Source organism: Carassius gibelio, chromosome A3 (assembly GCF_023724105.1).
Source record: "Carassius gibelio isolate Cgi1373 ecotype wild population from Czech Republic chromosome A3, carGib1.2-hapl.c, whole genome shotgun sequence".
Taxonomy (NCBI): Eukaryota; Metazoa; Chordata; class Actinopteri; order Cypriniformes; family Cyprinidae; genus Carassius; species Carassius gibelio.
In genome coordinates, this window is record NC_068373.1 from 25,159,395 (window position 1) to 25,182,235 (window position 22,841).

At 37.9% G+C, this 22,841-nt stretch overlaps 1 protein-coding gene and 1 long non-coding RNA gene across 3 annotated transcripts; both read left to right on the forward strand.

The window, feature by feature from the left end:
• Positions 1 to 484: 484 nt before the first annotated feature.
• LOC127943098 (uncharacterized) lies at positions 485 to 8,022 on the forward strand. The gene is made up of 3 exons (XR_008149545.1): positions 485 to 1,081; positions 4,296 to 4,377; positions 6,405 to 8,022. It is a non-coding gene; the product is annotated as an uncharacterized LOC127943098 (long non-coding RNA).
• A 10,962-nt stretch (positions 8,023 to 18,984) lies between these two features.
• LOC127953296 (peripheral myelin protein 22-like) lies at positions 18,985 to 22,047 on the forward strand. 2 transcript variants are annotated; one of them, XM_052552392.1, is made up of 5 exons: positions 18,985 to 19,124; positions 20,422 to 20,511; positions 20,658 to 20,751; positions 20,957 to 21,097; positions 21,191 to 22,047. In XM_052552392.1, exons 1-5 carry the CDS (start codon positions 19,002 to 19,004, stop codon positions 21,349 to 21,351), a joined length of 609 nt encoding a protein of 202 aa, XP_052408352.1. In that variant the 5' UTR covers positions 18,985 to 19,001; the 3' UTR covers positions 21,352 to 22,047. The 2 variants fall into 2 exon arrangements, with proteins under 2 accessions (XP_052408352.1, XP_052408362.1); XM_052552402.1 differs by lacking the exon at positions 18,985 to 19,124 and adding an exon at positions 19,421 to 19,585.
• The last annotated feature ends 794 nt before the right edge of the window (positions 22,048 to 22,841 follow it).

Consider the following 22,841-nt stretch of genomic DNA (forward strand, 5'->3'; position numbering starts at 1 on the left):
GTTCCGAAGCTACAAGTCATTGGAGTCTCATGTGCGGTTCACAAATGGATGGATAGGAGCTGCAGATCATAAAGTCGGCAAACAGTATACAGTAATCTGGACAATGGTAAACTGTGCTCCAGCTGCTAGCTTTGTAACCGTTAGTGCTAACAACCATTCACACATGTACTTTAACTATGTGTTTCAAAAGGTTAGTTAGTAGCTGTCAACCCTCCCATTTTTTATGGGGTTCTCACGTATTTGAGCTCTTTCCCCGCTGTCTTCCCATTTTAGCATTTCCTGTAAAATATCCCAGTACCCCTTCCATCGGACCTGACAAGTCTATGTACTGTTGTCCTGTTGCTACCCCCTTGCCCTTCCAGCATAACAGATGTTTTTCAAAGCCTCGTTTTGATTACTTGAAAGCAACCTTAGCTTGATGTTGGTCTTTTTAAGATAACGTGGTTGTTGTGAGAGCACGATTTCACGCCAATCTGTAAGCAAAGTCACGTTTGACCAAGCTTCACAACTCGCTTATTTAATGGAGCAGTTCTGTAGTACGAAATTTTGCTGCCAGCAGAGGGATAGCAGCAGAAATATGAATGTAAAAAATTTCCCATATTTTGGTTGAGTAACCAGCGTAATTTCCCTTTTTTTTCAGTGTTCAATGTTGACTTAAGGTACAGTATATAATTAATATTCAGATGTTATGGTCTCCGTGGTGCGCCTCCAAGCAGGAAAGCGGTGGAAAGTTAATCTATTTTCTTTTTTGTCCCATGGCGATTATGTGTTGCGCTAATATATCCCACAATACAGCTACGGTTGGTTTACCATGGTTGAAATAGATTTTTAATTAATCAAATTAAGACACATGGCTGAGAGGGAGTACATCTAAGCAATGCACAGTAGTCCAGTAGCAGTAAAGGAGGCCATAAACATGGCGGCCACGCCAAGTAATGATGTCACGACGCCCAAGCCCCACCTACAGGTTACCCGAGGCTGAGGGAAACGTTACATGCTGCTAAATAAGACTTGATTGACCGAGCATATGCAGATCTTTTAATCGGACCACTGCAACAACAGATCTACATGAAAGTTTCATGTGAGTAAAGAGAATCCACACTCACTCATTTAACTGATATCAGCGATCACATTAAGCTCTTTCGCATATTGTAGCTGCTTGTAGCCTACAGGTGAAACTCAAAAGCCCCTTATTCCCAGCTCAAATTTACAAGTGATTGATTTGAGTGTTAAAAGCAAAGTGGTTTGATTGATCTGCCTGCTGCCCTACAAAGTTTGTGAGGTGTTAATGTTCCTTCGCTTCAGATAAAACAGAATTTAATAAATCTTGTCTTGACAAAAAATCCATCATTTCATAAACACACTTCTTCTTTGAATCGTGTGGTGAATACATCCTGCCACCTAGCGGTCATCCGTATGCACAGCGTCGCTATATGACACTCAACAGGGAACAGGATCAAAGCTTTTTTTTTTTTTTTGCAGAGTACTTTAGTGTTGTGATTTGTTTGTTTTTGGCACTGCCATGTAAATGCAATAATATATTTAAACAAAACAAACTAATTGAAATATAAACATAAAATCACAATATAAAATAATAAATTATACAGGTCTTAACTAGAAAGTGTTTAAATAATGTTTTTCATAATTGTTGTTGCACAAACCATGAACGATTGTTGCACACGCAAGTATGTATATCATTGCTCTTTTGTTCATTTTGGTTGCTTCCATTCACTTCATTTGTAAGTCGCTTTGGATAAAAGTGTCTGCTTAATGACTTATTGTAATATATATCAGCCATTCTTGTGTTGTTCTTGCTTAAACATCATAGCTCGTCCAGGCTGAGAGTAGTTTCCTGCTGTTCTCCTACATAACCAGATGATGTCGCTGTTTGTAAAAATATTTGAAGCATTATCAACGTGAGCTGCCAGAACTGCGTCCTCTGCTGAATCTCAGGACAGGAGTCAGTCTATGGTTGCTACCCGTCCTTTAAATTACGGAATCGTCCCGTATTTAAAGGTAAAATGATGCATGATGCAGCGATTTGTCCCCTATTTTACAAAGGCCAACCCATAGTTAAATCAACCAATAGGTATTGTGCACTGTTTATAATACTAATCACAATTATAATGAAAAAAATTTCATAAGAGAAGTTCATTTTTTGCGTGATTGTATTTTCGTGTCTTTTTTCCATTAAACCTGCATGGTTTAAAACATCTAGAGCTCATGTCCACGCTTTGAACACGAGGCTCTCACAAGATGTAGGGCTGAATGGGAGTTCAATGGATCTGTCCAGTAACTAATGATGAACGCGCAGTTTGCAGAGAAGCTTGAACATGAGGGATGTCCCTTATTTTGCCTTGCTGAAGGTGGCAACCCTCCTTCCAATAGGACACCAGCATGAAGAAATCTGGAAGCCATTAAGCAACCTGCTAGAGCTGAGATTTGAAAGAGGACGGGATTAGGAAAAAGGGGGATGGGGTAAAACTAGGAGTGGAACAGAATGCACGATTAACTTCTTTTTCTCCCTTGACTTCAGTGTCTCTAGACAGACACACGTACACAATTCAGCCGCCTTTGGATTCCTGTCCAATTGTATTCCCCCCACCCTCCACCCTGTGTCTCAAAGTGTGGCACATGCAGGGGGTTTCCTTTGTCTTTGCAATCTAGTTTGACTCTGGATTCATTTCTGGAACGCTAGAAAGCGAACAGGAGGGAAACCCGTCCATGAGCTGCAGCTGTGATCATGAGCATTGAAGGGAAACATCACAGACACTTAGTTTGAAAGCCTGAGTTGACAGTAACCAGACAGCCTGTCATCTCCAGCAAATAATGACCGTTTACATGGCGCAACACATGTCTGAGGCTTCCCCGCAGACACAATCAAACAGTTGGGACAAAAACATGCTGATTAAAAGTGCTGTGTGTGATTTTTCAATTTGAGATACTTTTCAACTATCCCAACTTAAATGTAAAGAAACGATTGTACAGTAAGTGCAACATTTGTAAGTTGATTTCCAAACAAAGTGTAAACGTGTGGTTTTGTAGTGCAGTTATTGTTCTGTTTAAACCCCAAGACTGCAACATTGCCTCATTTGAGTTAAACGGGACTATCTTTTAATCTGGGAAAGATTTAGATTATACCTATAAAACAGAAAGTTAACATTAAAAAATAGGGCTGTCACAACACTAAAAGTTTTGGGTGGGTAAATAAATCTTTCATCTGTTTGCATGTCTTCTGTGCTTAACCAAGGTTACATTTATTCAATCGAAAATACAGTAAAAACAGCAATATTGTGAAATGTTATTTAAATTTGAAATAACTATTCTATTGTAATATATTTTATAAAGTAAATTATTTCTGTAATTTTCCACATCGTTACTCCAGTCTTCAGTGTCACACAATCCTTCAGGATTCTTTGAAGAATAAAAAAAAAAAGGTTGATATCAAGTGCTGCAGAAACAGTTTTGTTCTTGTGCTTCATGTGTTTGCAGATGTAACCGCTGTGAGCAAAGGGCTTTGAATTTTACAGCCCTTCGGAAAGTGTTGAAAAAAAATGATAAAACCCAAATGGAAAGAATACTCGACTGCACTAGTGGTGCTTGAAACTCATTTAACAGTAGAACTGCTTTTTCCATCAAGCATTTTCCAAAAGTATTTTTTTAGCTGCAGTGCAAGCCGCTCTTCAGTACATGGCGATATACAACTCCAACTTGTGGTCTGAGAAGGATTGGAAAATGTAAACATACGGCAGTTTGGCAGTGACCTCTGACCCTGGGCCCATGGGACCACACACATGGATGAAGAACAGTTTGCTTGAGATGTATGTTTGATGTGCTTGTAAAGGGAATGGAAAAACAGCATGGATTAGAGCGAAAAGGACAAGGCTTTCTCATGTCCCCACTTGTAACCGTGTTTTATGTCTACAATTTGTACGTATGATTGTGGTTGAGATTCTTTTTTTATGTTCGCATTGTAATTCTTTCTCTCTTTCCTCCAGAGTATCTGTCTGTTGCAATAAGCGGTTTCCTGTATAAATCACAGCCCACTGGAGTAGGCTCAAATACTCACTCCTAAATCGAGATGCATTTGCCACTTTAGTGGGACTGTAAACTTCAACTGTAAAATGAAAGGCTTTTTAATGTACTTTAATAGCAGCTTTGCAGACAAAACATGATCTAGTAAACTAGCATATTCCATCTACTCTACGCTCACTTTGGGGCATTCACACAGAGTATGTTTTTGGGTTTAAAAACATGAGATGCTGATAAAATTGATGCGTATTTACGGATTACAGCATTCACAGTGGGAGCAGGCCATGCAGAGTCTCTTCTCGTTCACCAAAAAGGAGCAACAGCGTTGCACATTCATATGGACAGGTGAGTTTTTAGCTTTATTGTCAGTTCAAAACAATACAAAAATCAGAAAACAAGACGTAGTTGTGTATCTAAGGGATTAAAACATATTAAGTCAATGAAATAAGCTGAGGGCAAAGACTTCCCACACAATCTTTGTTGCCAATGGATTCTTAAGTGGTTAACTGTATGTTCAGGATATCAATAACTAGTTTGCATCGGAATATCAAAATCTAGAAAGAACGGTACACAGATTTTTTTGTGGGAAATTGGTTGTGATTGGTCAAATTGCAGTTGTCCAGATTTAGTTAGGCTTTCTCATGTAGCTATATTTTGTTCAAATGTTTAGACAGCCATTGTATTAGCTGTGACATTTGTTGTATTTTGTTGCAAACATGTTCAGATGTCAGTTCCCATACAGAGCAGCAGGTTTTGGGGCTGTACACTGATGCATACTTGAGTTTGGAAAATAACTTTCATGTTAACCTGAATGAAATTAAAATATGACATCAGTCTCCTCAGTCAAATGTTTCCAGGCTTTCCACATGTGTATGGCATTTTGGATATTGATATTTGTCTCCCTCCACAGATATTGCTGACAGGCCTCTTTAAATGCTTCCCCTTTGCCTTTTATTCACTATGTGCTAAATGCATTGAGCTATGTGTTAGAATACACATCAACACCCAAAGTATGTGCATGGGTCTCTTCTCAGTCTCTCTTACTCCATCGTTTTCACCCTTTCTCTCACTCATTAATTTATTACTATTTTCTGTGGTGTACTTTATGATTTGTGGAATCTCCCCCATGAAACTGAGCAAGTTCCCACCAATAAAAAGACAACACCCAATGCATGCATGCTTTTCTGTTTGTAAAAAGCCATATAATGCAGGCCTTGTTCGGCACTGGGGTTGTGGTATGTAGTCCAATATAGAGAAAGCATGCAGGGTGATGATGGGGTCAGATCTGGCCAGGAAGTTGGAGATCACAGGGGGTCACTTGCTTTTGGCATGTATTATACACTAACCCCTGCAGACTTCCACCTCCTTTTCAACCCCACTCCAGCACCATCTGTTTTATTTCCCATAGGGTGTGAATGCAGTTCTTTTTGAAAAGCATGCATACATTGCCTCAAACATGATTAAACATTCTTCTCAACAGATTTGAGACTTTTCGCGATTTCCATCTCTCGACTGGTGGGGAATTTAAAATGACCTTTTTGGCAGGTTACACTGTTACACCAGTAGGTGGCAACAAGTGACTCATTGAATCATTCAGTCAAAAGATTTTTTCAAACACACTGATTAATTCAAGAACTAACTTCCTGCATCTAGATATGCCAACTTACTATGTAATATATGAATATATTAGGATGTCCAAATGCTATGCCTGAAACAGTAAGCAGAAAGTTCCTGGATGATCTACTACATCCACCAAGATCATGACATGTGCATCTGATGGACACTTTTCTATCCCATAAGGCCACAGTAGGGGAGCTGTGAATGGCAGTGAAGCGAAATTCATGTTGAAAACATCAACATTGTGTTGCTTGATGTTTCATGCTGCTTTGGAATTGTTTGGAAGTTGTCTCATCTTGGAGAACAGTGTAACACAAATACATGAATGTTAACTCCTTGTGTACCGTTGTATAAAATCAATATCACACTCACAACTGTGCATGAGGCTGCAGGTATTTGGAACAACAGCTATGTTTCCAGTAATACTGCTGAAGTATATACTGTATACTTATTGATTGATTGATTGATTTTGTTTATTTATTCATTGCCGTTTCAGTCAATGAGAAGATTTAAAATGTTGGATAATATTACTTCTGCTTCATTTTTTTTTCATGTTGAACACACAACATTGTGGTATTTTTCTTTTCACATTCTTTCTTATTTTATGTTATATATCATCCAGGTATTTCATGCATATGCACTGATTGCATTTTATGTAGCATGCAAAACAACATACACACGTTTACAGTAGCATCTGCTATTTAAAGAAATGTTCTGTCTACTTGATATCAAAAGAAGTTGTTTTTATATTTCAGACTGTTACTTGCAAGAGGCCCTGAAGCAGGCAGGGATGAATCCGCTGAGCTTTCCTTCAATGGCTTTAAAAGGCACATAGTGTCCACTCTGTGCATAAGCATGCTGATCTTACAGTGGTTCATTGCTATCAGCCCTGGCTCAGAGCGAAACACTGACTTTTCCATTACATTACACTATTTCCTGTTTTGACTTGATCTTCTTCACGTCCACTCTCCAAGATTGCAAAGAATGAGATGGATTGTCTTTAAGAATCCTTATTTTATCAGTCCAAGTCCCTCCTGCAAAACAATTTGGCATCCTCTCGGTCTGTCCTGTCCCATAGGCTGATGTCTTCCATCTCTGGGCTGGCTGAGGGAGGAGGGAAAATACAGGCATATTTGACATTTCCCTGAGCACTTCATACCAGCTCATTTCAGCACTGCACCAAGGCATCTGTAAATCACAACTGGGACAACGTATTGCCAAATGGGCAAAGGTTTGTGAGTGCACTTGTACAAAGGGGACAGGAAAAATGCACTGAATGTACTGGGATATTCAGAAATCATACATTTGAGCAGTATCAAAATGTCCTCAGTTTAGTGGATTCTGTCAAGCCGTGGCAATCTTCAGATGTTATCGTGTATTAATGCAGGGAATATTATCACATGTATGAAAGCAAAACACAGAAGTGGTTTTAACCACCTTTTATACTGAAGTATTTTTGAGACCTTAACCTAACCCCAACTCCTAAACATAGTAATGGATTTAGTTACCAAACACTTTTAAAAATAAAGCTTATTTAGATTGTTAAAATGTTCTTTAAACAAAAAAAGACACTAAGAAACAAATGGTTCTTTTAAGAACTGTTCACTGAAAGATTCTTTGGGCAACCCATGATGGTTCTTCTATGGCAAGGATGCAAAACCCTTACTTTTAAGAGTGTTTAAAATTAAATGATAAAATGAAATGAATTACCCTGAAGGCATTTTTGATTATGAACTATCCTTTTAGGGTTGAACAACTTTGGCAAAAACTTGAAAAATGTGAGTATTTGCATTTAAGTATATTCTTTACACTCAAACCACTTAAAGTAACCATAAAGCGAATAGAGTTTAAAAAAAAAAAGAGTTATTAGTCTGTATCTCAGTCCTGACATTGTGCAGTCCTCCCTGAAATATATATTTCAAGTTTACTGAAGTATTGTTGCTCATTTCACATACAAAGATGTTAGCCGATCATAAAAATTGACTTTAATTGTCTTAAAGGAGAAGCAGTTTAACAAAAAGGGTTGGCACAAGGTTGAAAAGTGTGAAATTAAATGGCTATGACATTGTTTTAGCAAAAACATTTTTAGGTGGTTTGATGGCTGAAAATAATACAGAAAAACTTTTGTAGCAGAATACAGCCCCTTTAATATTTGCTGGTATGTGTATATACTCATATGCCTCAGTGATGAAGGTCTTTCTCTGCCTGTCTGAAATACAAACATTTTGTGAACTCTTGACTCCTGACTTGCTCTCAAGTGATTTAATTCATAAACCTATTCATCTGCGTACAACTTAATTTAGTCAAACCTCCATGAAGGCATGCAATCATAAAACATTCCTCTCTTTTTAGGATAAATACAATGTAGAGAGTTAAAACAGGCATATTTATTTTCACTTGGGGAGGCTGTTCCTGGGTTACATGACACGCAGAATTCCTCCCCAAGCAGTTCACCTTCTTTTGACCTTGAAAAAAAATGTGGCGATGTTGAAACACCTGAATTTCACTCATCCTCCGTCATACAGAATCGCAAGAGAGAAAAGATTAATTAGATCAGCATGTGGGTGTTAAACCCTAAAGTTGAGTAAAGCCAGTGGGACTTGGATGAAACTGATTGTGGTGTGTGCAAATGTGTCTTTGGCTCTCATACCTCTGTCTGTGTTTGTGTGTGTGTTTTGCACAGATCTGTGTGTATGGACAAAAATAAAGGTCCCAAAAGGGGGGTTTTCATAGCGGTTCCTCAAAATCTTTAATGATCAAAGACGATTCCATGGATGTTATAGGTTCCTGATGGAATCACAGATGCCAATAAAGAACCTTTATTGTTAAAATTGTACATACCCGATTCCAAAAAAGTTGACACTCAACAAATTGTGAGTAAAAAAAGGAATGGAATAATTTACAAATCTCATGAACTTGTATTTTATTCACAATAGAATATAGATAACATATTAAATGTTGAAAGTGAGACATTCTGAAATGTCATGCCAAATATTGACTCATTTTGGATTTCATGAGAGCTACATATTCCAAAAAAGTTGTGACAGGTAGCAATGATAGGCAGAAAAGTTAAATGTACATATAAGGAACAGCTGGAGGACCAATTTGCAACTTATAATGTCAATTGGCAACATGATTGTGTATAAAAAGAGCCTCTCAAAGTGGCAGTGTCTCTCAGAAGTCAAGATGGGCAGAGGATCACCAATTCCCTCAATGCTGCGGCGAAAAATAGTGGAGCAAACTCCAGAAATGAGTTTCTCAGAGAAAAAATTGCAAAGAGTTCGAAGTTATCATCATCTACAGTGCATAATATAATCCAAAGATTCAGAGAATCTGGAACAATCTCTGTGCGTAAGGGTCAATGCTGGAAAACCTTACTGGATGCCTGTGATCTTCGGGCCCTTAGGCGGGGCATACACTTTGCGATTTCCTTTCGATTTTGAGCCGAATTCTGACTCGTGCGACTCTTTTTCGGGTCGGGCTGATTTTCAGCATTTTCATGTGTCTTTTGTCGTGCAGTGTACAAGGGGAAATGAGAGGCGATTAACCTCTCCCGACCAGCAATCGGATGGTCGGATGGATTTCTGACATGTCCGAAATTTTGGGCGCCTCTTGTGAGGTATCGCACTATTGAAGCAGGGCCACGAACCGATTTTACGCGATTCCCTCACTGCGCATGCGCGAAACCATAAACGAAACCATGGTGACATGGCGTGTAGTGTGGACTGAAGTGATGGAGGGAAAACTTGTGGAGTTATGGTAGAGAAAAATAAAAATAAAAGAGGGAAGAAAACGCCTGCTTACCTCCAGTTCGCGTTGCAAAATGGATAAACGATATAGGCCACGTCTTCCGAGCCACCGGCGTGTCTAGATACGCAGACACCTTTTTTTCTTTTTTGGATGTTTCAGCACACATAGTTGCATATATCACCAAAGCAGTGCGTTTATTCCGGGAAAGCATGTTTATTCTGAAACAGCCACAAACATCCGGGTTCTGATTGATTCTACGTGTTGATTCGGTTGATTCCCCACGTATAGTGTGAGCAGTCAAATCGCAACTGGACGATCGGACCGTACAGTGAGCGCATGAAAAATGTGAGTTTTGGCTTTACATCGCATGCGATCTACTCGTACAGAGTTGGTACCTTGCTGAAATCGCACATAAATCGCACAGTGTATGTCCGCCTTTAGATGGCACTGCATCACATACAGGACCGCTACTGTAATGGAAATCACAACATGGGCTCAAGAATACTTCCAGAAAACATTGTCGGTGAACACAATCCACCGTGCCATTCGCTACTGTCGGCTAAAACTCTATAGGTCAAAAAAGAAGCCATATCTAAACATGATCCAGAAGCGCAGGAATTTTCTCTGGGCCAAGGCTCATTTAAAATGGACTGTGGCAAAGTGAAAAACTGTTCTGTGGTCAAACGAATCAAAATTTGAAGTTCTTTTTGGAAAACTGGGACGCCATATCATCTGGACTGAAAGGGCAAGGACAACCCAACTTGTTATCAGTGCTCAGTTCAGAAGACTGCATCTCTGATGGTATTGGGTTGCATGAGTGCGTGTGGCATGGGCAACTTACAAATCTGGAAAGAGACCATCAATGCTGAAAGGTATCTTCAAGTTCTAGAACAACATATGCTCCCATCCAGACGTCGTCTCTTTCAGGGAAGACCTTGCATTTTCCAAAATGCACATTCAAAGGAGACTATTTGGAGATACTGATAACAAAGCTCATATAACTCACACTAACATTTAAAAGTTTAGGGTTGGTTTTTTATATACAGTAAGTTTCTTTTGAACACTAATGATGCATGTAGAATAGTAAATACAGCAAAACAAATGTTGTGAAATATTATTTCAATTTTAAACAGATATATGTGACTATGATTTAAAATGTAATTTATTGCTGTGATTCAAAGCTGAATTTTCAGCATCATTACTGCAGTCTTCAGTGTCACATGATTCTTCAGAAGTCATTCCAAAATGCTGATATGCTGTGAAACATTTATTAGTATTATGAGTGTTGAAAGCTGCTTGATTAAAGAAAGAAAGAAAGAAAGAAAACCTGAGATTAACTTATTTTAGATTTCTTTGATGAATATAAAGTTTAAAAGAACAGCATTTAACAAAAATATTTAGTAACATTGTAAATGTCACTTTTGATCAATTTAATGCATCTGAATACAATTTTTCATTTCTAAAAAAAAATATTAGTGAATGCACAGATGAACATGAAAGTTATCTTCTGTTTAAAGAGTGTAGCTCATGTCTGAAATACACTGTCGTCATAACAATGTTAATGCAATACATTTTTCAAAATGTATAAATTATATAAATAAGTTTCTTATATAATAAATATGAATATTTTTTCGAACTGTTTGGTCAGCTGCAGTTACATGATATTGTCATTTTGCATATTTTATTGTAAGATTATTTATTTTTGTATTATATGTATTTTTTTGTATTATTATTGTAAAAAGTTTCATTTTTATTATTTCCCAGTTCAGTCAGAGTAAATTGGACTAAAATGAATGAATATTGCATGACAAAATATTGACAATGTAAAGGCATTTTAAGAACAAAACAAATATAAAGCTGAAATACGGCAATGTTTACAATGCTACTTAAGTTTTCATTTAATGTTTAATCAAGAAAAATGTTTGGCAATTTTTCCCAAATAAATTCTGTTACCGTGTGTGATAATGGCAGCAGCTGGGATCGTCTGTCTCCACATATTGCCCAGAGAGAAAACACTGTTACTTATCTGCTCATAAATTCATGTGTGGGGCTCATGTGTTCATTCATCTTGGCTAAATATTTTGGGAACGGTGCAGTGAAACTGGCCTACATGTCACCTTAATCACTTATTTTTTGTTCTGTATATCCATGTGCACTTTTTTGTGTTTTTCTTTGGTGTGTGCAGTTTGGCAGGGCTGCATGTGTGATTATAAATCTGCATGTTGTCATTAAGCTCAGTAAATTCACATAAAGACTTGAGCTCAAAAGGTTTCAGCCAGGCACACTAGAATGAGAACCCAGGTTGTTTTGAAAGGTTACGTTTATAATGGATGAATTCAAACAAACACAGGCTCTGGTTCCAGTTGCACCGCTGTTTCCCACCCCCAACCGAACAAAAGAGGAAGAAAAGGGTTAACTTTTGATTCCCCTTCTGCAATCCACAGAACTCGCTAGATACATGCTCAAATGCTCCCAAGCAGCACGTTGCTTTTTGTTTCATTCAGTCTGAAAGGGGAAGGGAGTACGCCCTCTTTCTCTTCAGGTCTATTGACTGTTTTCAATCATCATATTTTGTTTCCATATTTCTCAAAAGTCTTTCTAAAGTGTCAATTTAGCCAATTTTTGTTAATCCAGTCACAGTCTAGCCAGAATAAAAGTGTGCAGTTCAAACAGGAAATAAAAAATGTGCTCTTCTTTCATTGTCAGTGTTCTCCTAATGTTGAGCAGTGTGTTTGAATCCATACGTTCATGAGAGTTTTGTGGAAGCTGACTGGCAAGGGGCCTACCTGGAATTCAAATCAACCCTATTTCAACATGGCTGTGTACCAAAAGTGTGTGTGTGTAGTCAACCCCTAGGTTTGTGATGCTCAGGAACAGCACGAAAAGCACGCTCTGTTTTTTCCCCTTTTCTTTGAATGCTGCGATCTGATAACTTTGTTTAAATATTTCTGTAAGTTTCAAGAAACAGGCTTTTAGGGGAACTGTCCTTGCATGTTTGTTGGTTAACAGCTGGATTAAAAGCTTAAGTGAATTTCCTGTTCATTCTCAAGATCTGGATCATCTCGTTGTTCACAAACAATGACATGTTCCACCTCATTTGGTAAAAAGAGGAGGGACTCCACTTGCACAGTAAGATTAATGAGGCATAACGGTAAAGTCATGGTGAAATGGACGTAACATCACATCTTATTCAACATATCAACATAACATATTTTCTTTGGTATGACGCATCTGAGTAAAATGGATTATCGGAAAAGGAAAAATAAGAATGTAAGGTTCCAGTGTCCCAGTCTTTGCAATTTTTCATGAAAATGACATAATATCTTCATTCAGACTCGACAGGATAACAATTGCTCAGTATTCTGCTGTGCTGGAGAGAGTCAGGACTTGATTCAATTCATCGGTTGTTAATATGATGGAGGCGGGTCTGATTGTGAGCCTGCAGTTGATTGTAAGAATGGGGCGGATAGACTAAGTGGAGCGATAGACTTGAAGTCCGGCGTTATACTACAGTTTTCAACTCCTGTGTCAGAAATCATTATTATGTATTTAGTTATTATTTTGAGTATCTTTGAATACTCTCGTGTCCAAGCAGTTTTTTTTTTTTTTTTGTGTTAGGTAAGGCATGACAATGCTGGCCATTATATTACTTCAAAGAATACATTCTCTGTAATAATAAAACTCTAAAATAATGGCAACCATCTGGTGACCCGGTGTGTGGAAATACAACTGGGTAAACTGACAGTGGGAGGATTTCACAAACCAAAACAGAGACCGACATTGTGGCCCAGAATGCATATCTTCAAAGGAGAATAACTTACTGTAGCATTGTTTTCAGATAAACAAGTATGGTAACTTAGCATGTTTCTGAAATATTTGCAAGCATATTATGGTGCATATTTTAGTAAAGCCAAAAACGTACACACTGCACCTTTAATGCTTTGTGTCTGAAAACAAGAACAGCCTACATTTAGTGTGTAATATAATGTCTGCAACCTTGTATCTAGTCTTATTGCTGACCCTGTAAGTAAACAGAGTCAGTTCTCCTACGGTGGGCGTCAGGAATCAGAGTCAGCTCTGAAAATCTCAGAATCAAACACCCTTACCAACTAAATTCACTATTTAGTCCTGTCACTGTGCAAGCACACAGCGTGCTTTAATATGCGACTGTAAAAAGGCCCCAAAAATAGCCTTTGTTAAAATGTCTGTGCATATTGAAGACAGTGGTGTTCTGTACATCTGTGTTCTGCTGAGATATTTGATAGATTCAGTCAATGAGGCTTCCCTGAGTGTCATACACAAACAATGTTTTTTTTTGTTTTTTTTTTAATAAAAAATAATGAAGTAAAATGATACGCTTTATTCATCCCTCTCATTCTGTTCTAAGAGCAAGAAGTGATTGGCATCAATGCTTGTACCATATAAAGCCAACACCCTGGGATGAGGGAACGACATGCTGAGCTCTCCACATTTGGGGACAGTTCTGTCAAAGGTATGCAGGAAATGCTTCCCACAGGGGTCTCCCAAGATGACCTCTGCTGACCCACCCCATCCCTCATGAAGCCCAGAGTAATTTTAGTGCTAACAGCTGTCGTTGCTCCCATTAATGGCAGTTAATACGTGGGATTTCATTTTTTAGATGACTCTGGCTGCGTGTAATACTACAGAATCCTGCAGGGATTTTTTGTTATTTTTTATTTTTTGTACATGCACATTTTTATAGGCCAAAACTCAGAAATGAGTTAGCATTTTAGCGCTTTCAGTTCCGTTGTCTTGAAGTCAATGTTTTTATGGATGGGTTTTTGGTTCTATGGTTCACACAAGCTCAAGATAATTTCATGTTTAATATACAACATAAAATGCATCAGTAATACCACCTAGTGATTTTTTTTTTAACTTGGAAAAAAAACTGTTGCTGACCATGCAGTTCTCTATATGATGGAAGCATATTAAATATAATTGCAAAATATAATTGTAATCTCTTTTGAACCATCTCCCTCAGATGATTTGAAAAAAAAAAAATCCGAAAGACATCAAGTAAGAGATGCAATGTTTATAGTACTGACAGACCAGCAGGAATGTGTTATCGGGGCTCGGGAGGGAACAATTGCTGTAATTCAAGTGGACTTCAGCTCAGAGTTGGTCTCAGTGGACATTGTTCAGCCAGCACTTCACCGAGCACTTCAATGAGTCTGGGCAAATCCAATTCCTTTCAAACCATTCATTGGTGCACCTCCTCGGGCCGCTATCAGAGTGAGTGTGAGACCCTGACGCGGTGATAGGGATGTGTGTGCTGAAGACGTGGTCTTAAACAGGAAGCCAGGGCTAATGATTCACAGATGGTTGGGGTGGCTGGAGCACCGAGGCCTGGGCTCCGTCATGGTGCATGTTTGTGATTGAAGTGGCTTTCAATGCAATATCATAATCACAATTAATCTCATGATTTCTGACCAGGCAGAAATAAAGCATAATCATGTAAATATTATTACATCAAACATAATTCATTTCTTGGTTTGTTAACTTTGAAAGTCCCAAAAAAGCACATTGTAAACATGTTGTTGACCACCCAGAATCTCTTTACAGACACAGTTTGAAAGCTCTTTTTTTTTTTTCTAGAAAACTGCAACAAGACATAATACAGTGATTGACTGAACTTCTGCATCACACTTGGCTGAGAGTCCATATCTATCCCAAGTCAGTGAAAAGTGGCTTTTGCATACTAGCCATGGCATATGAACACTGGCTTGGAAAGTGTCCCAGTGTAGGCTGACTCATAGCCCCTCTGGCCTGATATCTGATCACAGCTGAGCGAAACGCAAACATCCAACACAGATCTCAAAGCTACTCATGTAGACAGATCTGGTCTGAGAGAATGAGTAAAGTAAAAACAGCAATCATAATTACAGCCCTCCCGCTACAGACAAAGCCTTATCTTTCATTACGCCACAATACAGCTGTGAACATTTGTCCAAGACAGAAGAGGCCTCAAGAGACATGTTACACAAGAACTGGTGGTAGGCCAACAAAGCTGCTCATATTTCTATCTTGTTGCATGGGAAATTAAAGGGAAAAGGGAATACCGTTGACAGAATTCAAAGAGACAGCCAACGTTTTCAACAAACCTGTACCGTGATTTGTTGATTTAACCCATTTCAGCACTGAGACATATGTGAATTACTGCTCGTCTCCTCCCCCAAGTGCTTTTCAATGTTAGCCTCATCTGTTCAGGATGTCCTCCCTCACTGAACTGGTGACATAATACTCATTTCAGCCCACACCCATGAAGATTTTCTTTCTTTCGCTCTGATATGAGTCGATGACTTCCATTCGCTCTATTTTTCGCTGGTTTCCCTCCAGCATGATAGTGGCTCCTCCCTCTCTCCAGACACGTGTGAAATTCCCAAGGTCGTTCCACATCCAAAAATAATAATGAAATGTCCCTGATAACTGTCACGCTTTCCTTATGTGGTATGGCTTGCCGTGAGGTGTCATTCATACTGAACCAGCCTCTTCTCGAAACAGACTGTTACAAAGAAAACTTGCCAGCTTCTAATAACGGGAAAAGATTTTAGTCATTACATGTGTTTTGAGACATCAAGCTTTTGGTATGTGATAAAATGCAGTCACTGCAAAACATATTTGAGATAGGACTTGGAACAAACAAACAAAATACACACTCAGTTATTATGAAGAATATGAAAAGTACTGTGTTGTCATATCACTTTTTCCACAGATTGATATTGGGTATAAAGGGTTAATGAGGAGGAGCCCTTGTGAAAAAGTGCAATTTGGCATACTTTTAAAAAGAGTACTTGTTGCGGAAATAATATGCTTTAAATAAATACACTTAAGTGTGAACTCCATGTAAAGTATTCAAACACTTAAGTGCATGTTCAATTAAAATGTATTATTGTTTCAATTTAGATTAAATGCAGTTAGTCAAACTTTAGATTTTTTAAGTAAAATGCATCTTACACAATTACTTCTATTGTCTTTTAAATATGCTAAATCTACTGACAAGAATTGGTTGTAAACTTAAAGCTGCGGTAGGCAACTTTTGACGCTCTAGCGGTTAATAAACAGAACTGCTTGCGTCTTGCGGAAGAAGATTGTAGCCGGAACTACTTCTCTCTGTTAATGTCTATGAAGAATCACAAAGGTACTGGGTTACTCCGCCGCGGTACCCCCGAAGCAATCTAAAATAGTCTGAATATAAACACTTATTATAGGTGCACTCTAGTGATTCAGGACAAGCCGAAAACACGGTTTGGAAAATGGATTCATGGTGTACTCACTTATTATATAAATTTTTCTACATTTTGAACACAAACAAAGTTACGGACCGCAGCTCTGATTGGCTGTTTTTTACCGGGAGCGATGGAGTTTCTGCAAATGGCAATAGGACACTGGGAGGAGCCAGAGGAGCTTGATTTTTTTCACAGATTATCTGTCTCATATTCTACTGTCAGGACATAATGACAGTTTTAATAAATATGTAAACAATATATTTTTACAAAAGTTACCTACTGCAGCTTTAAATATGCTTTAATATTATTTTCTGTGTCATGTGTTTAAATATGTTTGTAATTATATATTTGTAATGATGAAGTTGCAAGTCCGTACATTTAAGATATAAACTTATAATATTGAATAACACACTGCAGTTAAATTTCAAAATCAATACTTTATCAAATAATTGTACTTCTTTAACGCATTACAAAATATTATTTGAACATAATGATTGAAAATGCACCTTAAAGTAAATCTTTTTATGCGTACTAAAGTGTAAAAACGGTCATGAAAGTTTCTTGGTTGGTGCGAAAGAGATTTTCAAACTGTGGTACAGTTTTGATTCAATATGAACACATTCTGTCCTAAATCACAGAAGTTAAAACTCAAATGACAATGTGAAACCTCTAATGGGTCAGAATCAAACTGCAGTTAAAACAACCTCATTATGCATTAATGTGGAAGACAAAGTTATAACCACGTCTAGCCTTAAAATACAGCTCATGACACTGGGACGATCCATTCTGCTGGTTTAGTGGACAATAAACTAAATGAAGCCAGACCAAGAGCTCTCTGACTCAACATGTTGATTGAAACCATCTCTGTCTCAATCATGACTCACTTTGGCATCTTTGACTGCTTCGGCACAAGGAAATGTTTAAGTCAGAATATTGAATTTTCCTATTGTAAATAGATGTTTTCTTAATAAGATGGAGTCATATGGCCTGTGGCTCTTTCTGTCAAGCTATATTATAAACAACCACATTACATTTCTGGCATCATTCATTGTGCACATGTGAGCCATAATTAACCTTCACGGGGAGGAAACCCCATTTATTTAACAGTGAGATTAAAAAGGCTGAGATTACATTAATCATTTGGGCTACAAAACCTGATAAAAAAGATTTTAGGACTTTTAAATTACCATCACAGCTTGCTTTTAAATTCATGACAAAGCATTTAGTCATTGGTTTCGGTATTTTCCCTCAAATCATAATCAAGTTTACATCACATGTTGGATAACAAATTTATGAAAATATGATTGACGATCACTCCCTACTGATCCAAGTGAGGTCATATGAAGTTCTTATGACTTATTATTCCAGGGTTTCCCAAACGTATTTGTCAAACCCCTTTGACCTAAAATGTTAAGTGAATATTTCAATAATTTAACAATGCATTCTTGTATTCATGGCTCTGATATTTGTTCATGGTCACATGACATACGCATCTTTATTTGTCATTTAATAGGTTTTTATATTTCTAGAATCTGCTCAGTAATTCATATGTTAGTGGTAAATAAAAAAGTCTTGCTGAGCTCAAAGAATAAGGCGCTTAACTGGTCAACTGCCAGCACTATGTCAGACTGTGGCCAGCCAGTGAGTCAAGGCTGTATATTTATCACCCTCCCTACAACCTGCATCAAAAGGGAAGATTAGGGGAAATGTATTGCCCTGCTGCCACTAGCCCATTACTCTGACCCATAATCCATCCATCTCACAGAACAGCAGAGCTTCTGAGCCGACCCACAGCAAAACTGTCCGACACTCCAACCCTAATCAGAGGTATACAGACTGCACATACAAGACTTATATATATATATATATATTGGTTTGTATTTTATTGCACTTGTATTGTATTACACTACTGTAGAATGCTGGAGCCCCAGCCGAAGTATTTCAGTTTGCAAATTGTCACTGACATTGTACACATTATAAATAAACTTGAAACTTGAGAACTTGGGAAAAAAATATAACAGGGCTGGCCTGGCACAGGGAACGCCTCCCTCACTGTATTTACAAACACAGCTGCTGTCATGGGAGTCCTGATGAGGGCGTGAGCCGTGAGCCACGTGACAGAGAAGGGGACGCTTATAGCCACGCTGACTGCACCGAAACATGTTCAAGCATTCAGAGGGTCGAGCATTTGCAAGTGTATGAGTAACGAGGAGAAACGCGAAAGTCTTGCAAATGTTTTATTCAAAAATTTCAATAAAAGTTTCAATGTATTTGACTTCAAAGCGACTTTGTTCTGTTTACTTTGCGGTCCAGATGCAGATGTAAACAGACGCATGCCAACATTCTGGGCATACCATGGGGCCACTGGCAGGGGTCTGTGGGGCTCCACACACACTAGTCTACACACACACACACACATTGAGACGTGCTCTAGGCCCAACCGCAGTGTTCAAAATGAAGGACAAAGCTGACCTTGCTGTAAGTACGCATAACGCAAAACTTCTCTGTGACATATATATACAACTATCATGAATTTATTATGGCACAGCATTGTTAATGACGATTACTAAAGGGTTAACTTCTTAAATTCTACCAACATAAATTTAAGTTTAAAACCTTTCTGGAAAAAGTCCTAAGTTCTTGAATAAATGCTTTATTCCATATTTAAGCTATGAGTCTATCTAAGCGTTTAAAGTGAGAAGTTGTGAAGAATGGGAGGGAAATGAACGAGTGTGACGTCGTGACGCTCCAGGGCGGTGTTCTCACATTCCCGAAATGAAAAAAAAAAGACCCAAATACTGCTGTGGTACTACATCTGGAATACAGAGACTCGTGCTCTGAGAATCAATAGTGGGATCCCACAGTAAAGGCAACCAGCCCAGTGTTTTCTTCCTGCTTTCTTTCACTTTTCAAGGATTTTTTTTCTCTCTCCCTCACCTGTAAGTTGGAGAACAATGGAGGTTTTCTTCTTTTCGTTTGGTTCATTTATGGAATATTCACACGTCATTTCAGGAGATACTCGGCCACATTTGTTTACTATCATTTTCCTTCTGGAGGCGTCCTAACCTCACATCGTTTGCCTTTTCTCAGGAAGTTTGCTGTTTTATTCAACGTTTATCATCATCATCCTTTTTATTATAATTACGCTATTTAGCCTATTATGTTTTAATTTTTTATTATCAAGTTTATGTTAATTATATTATTAATATTAGTTTCCCATTGTTAGCCCTAATAATCGTATTTTGATTGGAGTCCTACATAAAGTTTTGATTTCAGTCATAATAAGTTTTGCACGTGAACTGCTTTGGAATCTTTCCCTCCTTTCTTTTTTGTCTGCTTCCGAAATCTGTCTCAGTTCGTACTCATTTGTCATTTTGATTATTACATTTTTGCAACTTTTACTTTCTTGGGGTAAACAGCTAAAATGTGACGAAAAAAAAGGCGGCACCTCGAGAAAAAAGAAAACGTGACGTGACTGCATGTGGGATGTGTTTTTCTGATAAATATAGCCATTTAAATGGCTTTTCAAACATTGCAGTGTGATAAGTGTCATTATTTACGTAATGTATCCACAATACCGATGGTATCGATTAATATGAAGGAAAAGGAAAAAAAAAAAGAAAATAGACAGAACTGAAGTTGGTGTTTTTGGTTGAGATACGTTGGACATCAGTGCCATCTGGTGGTCAGATGTGGAACTGCTTGGGAGCTGATAAAGCCCCCAGGTGTATGAACGAGGAGGCGATGTGATTACTTTCTCTTTCTTTCCTCTTAGACGAACCTCAAAATGCTGGCCATTCTGGTCGCAACGATAGTCTTGCATCTGACAGACCTTATCATTCTCTTCATTTCCACATGTGCTAATGTGAGTATCATCTTTGAGGTCCGTCTCGTTTGGTTTTTTTTGCATTAATGGGTCGTATTTTTGAGGTGGAATTGAATGAAGGATTGGTTTATGTGTTTATGCAATAATATGGATGTTTCTTATAAATAAATAAAAAAAACACACAGGCCTGGAGAACACATGGAGAATCAAGTTATGACCTCTGGTATGACTGCACACAAAGTAATGGAGGATATCGCTGCCTTTGGACTAGTGATGCTGGTGAGTTCAAACAGTCTTTAAAAACACTTTTAGATTTTAAAAGTGAGTCTAATGTTCCATAGTTATTTAAAAGTTCCAAATGGGCGATAATGCAACAACAGTAGACTACAGCAACTAAATGTGTTCTTATTTGAGAAAGAGAAACATATGTTTATACTATCCATGTAAGTGTTCGTTCTGATTGTGTTTCTCTACAATCTGTCAGACTGGCTTCAAGCAGTTCAAGCCCTCATGGTCCTAGCCACCATTTTCTGCCTGCTGTCCTTCATCATCTTCCTCTGCCAGCTCTTCACTCTTGTAAAGGGAGGTCGCTTCTTTTTCACAGCCGTCTTCCAGGTCCTTGCCAGTGAGTATTTCCTCTCCGGGTCTGTTAGATCCCATTTCACATGTCCCGATTGAAGAACCCCATCTACATGATTTATTCTTCCTCTTTCTAAAGGTCTGTTTGTGATGAGCGGGGCCATCATCTACACGGTGATGAGTCCAGAGTGGAAAAAAGAGAGTGATGTTTATGGATACGCCTTCGTCCTGGCCTGGCTGGCTTTCCCTCTCACGCTCATCAGTGGCATCATTTACATTGTCCTGAGGAAGAAAAAATGAGAGTTCAGCCCTCAGGGATTGTTGTAGAACTGAGAACACTACTCAGATGACAGACTCGTAACCTAATGGCCGTTCTCCTCCAAGTCTGAATATTTAGACCTAATGTGATCAAAGAAACTATAAGGTTCATGAAGATTGAATACAGCAAAGACACAGTGTGCATGACACAAAAAAAAGGTGTCTTTGGCTGGTGAGCCTATTTATATCACATTTATATGGCTTTTTTTTGTAAATTGTAATGCTATGAAGTGTCACTGAAGGCCCTGACTTTTTAAGAATTAGGAGGCGAGATGTAGGAAAAGTATGAATCTCTTTTTGTTTTGTATTGTGTGTTATAAACCTTTTCAAATACCTTTTTTTAAAATGTCATAATAAATAGTATTCGCAAAAGGAATTTGTTGACGTCGACTTGAAATGACTCTTTATGTCCAAATTCCAGGATAATAAAACAACATAAAAACTGTGTTGTTATGTGGTTGGAAAGTGTTGGAAACGGTGCTATGTATTTACCATTGCTGAATGTTATAGCTATAGATATACCTTATAGTCTCAAATGTTGTGTTAAATCTCACAAAAACATTGCATGATGCATATTTTACCTGTGATTATAACACTTTATGAGATGTCGTCTATCTGTATAATTTTTTGTTTTGTTTTGTTTTGTTTGTTTAAGAAAAAAATAAATATCTAATTTTTTTCCATGTCTCAATTTTCAGTACTTCAGCAAGACCAAATGTGCATCCCAAAATGCATACTTGTGCACTATTCACACTAAAATGCACTTTACGCAGATGAAATATGTATATATATATATATATATATATATATATATATATATATATGAAATGTTGGACTTTATTATGAATGACAAAATAACTTTATATAATTAATACACTATATGACTGAGTACATGGTGCATAAGAACATAGTGTATGAGTGCATAGAGTATAGTGTGTTATTTGGGACACGGCTCAAGACACAAATAGCATCAAGTTGCTGCATTATACAGTAATAGAGACTTTTCGAAGTGGTGGCTCCTTTGGTGTCCAGATGCAATGCAATGTGGACAAATCTAAAAAGTTCAGCAAACCCCTCCCGAAGAGGAGCTCAGAGACTGAGGTCAGGCTTTCAGTCAGAGGAGAAAAACAGATGTGACGTGATGAATTTTCATGCGCTACATGTGAGTCTGGAGCATCAGAAACCAAAACGTAAGTAAAAAGTAAAACAACACTCTTGTTTGAAATGTATAGGTCTAAACATCGCCAGAAAACATTCATCCAGCAGCCGTTGTTGAAATTTGTGATCTATTCCTAATATGGCAAATCCCACAAGCATTCTTTTTAATGTAAAAAAGAAAAGAAAAGGAAACAAGTACAGCTGCTAAATCAACAATCTAACAGGCAGAATTACTGTAAATACTGACATTAAAACCTTTTCATATAACTGGCTAAGGGGTATGTGTTTGAAGAGACCAAATTAATAGATGAGTG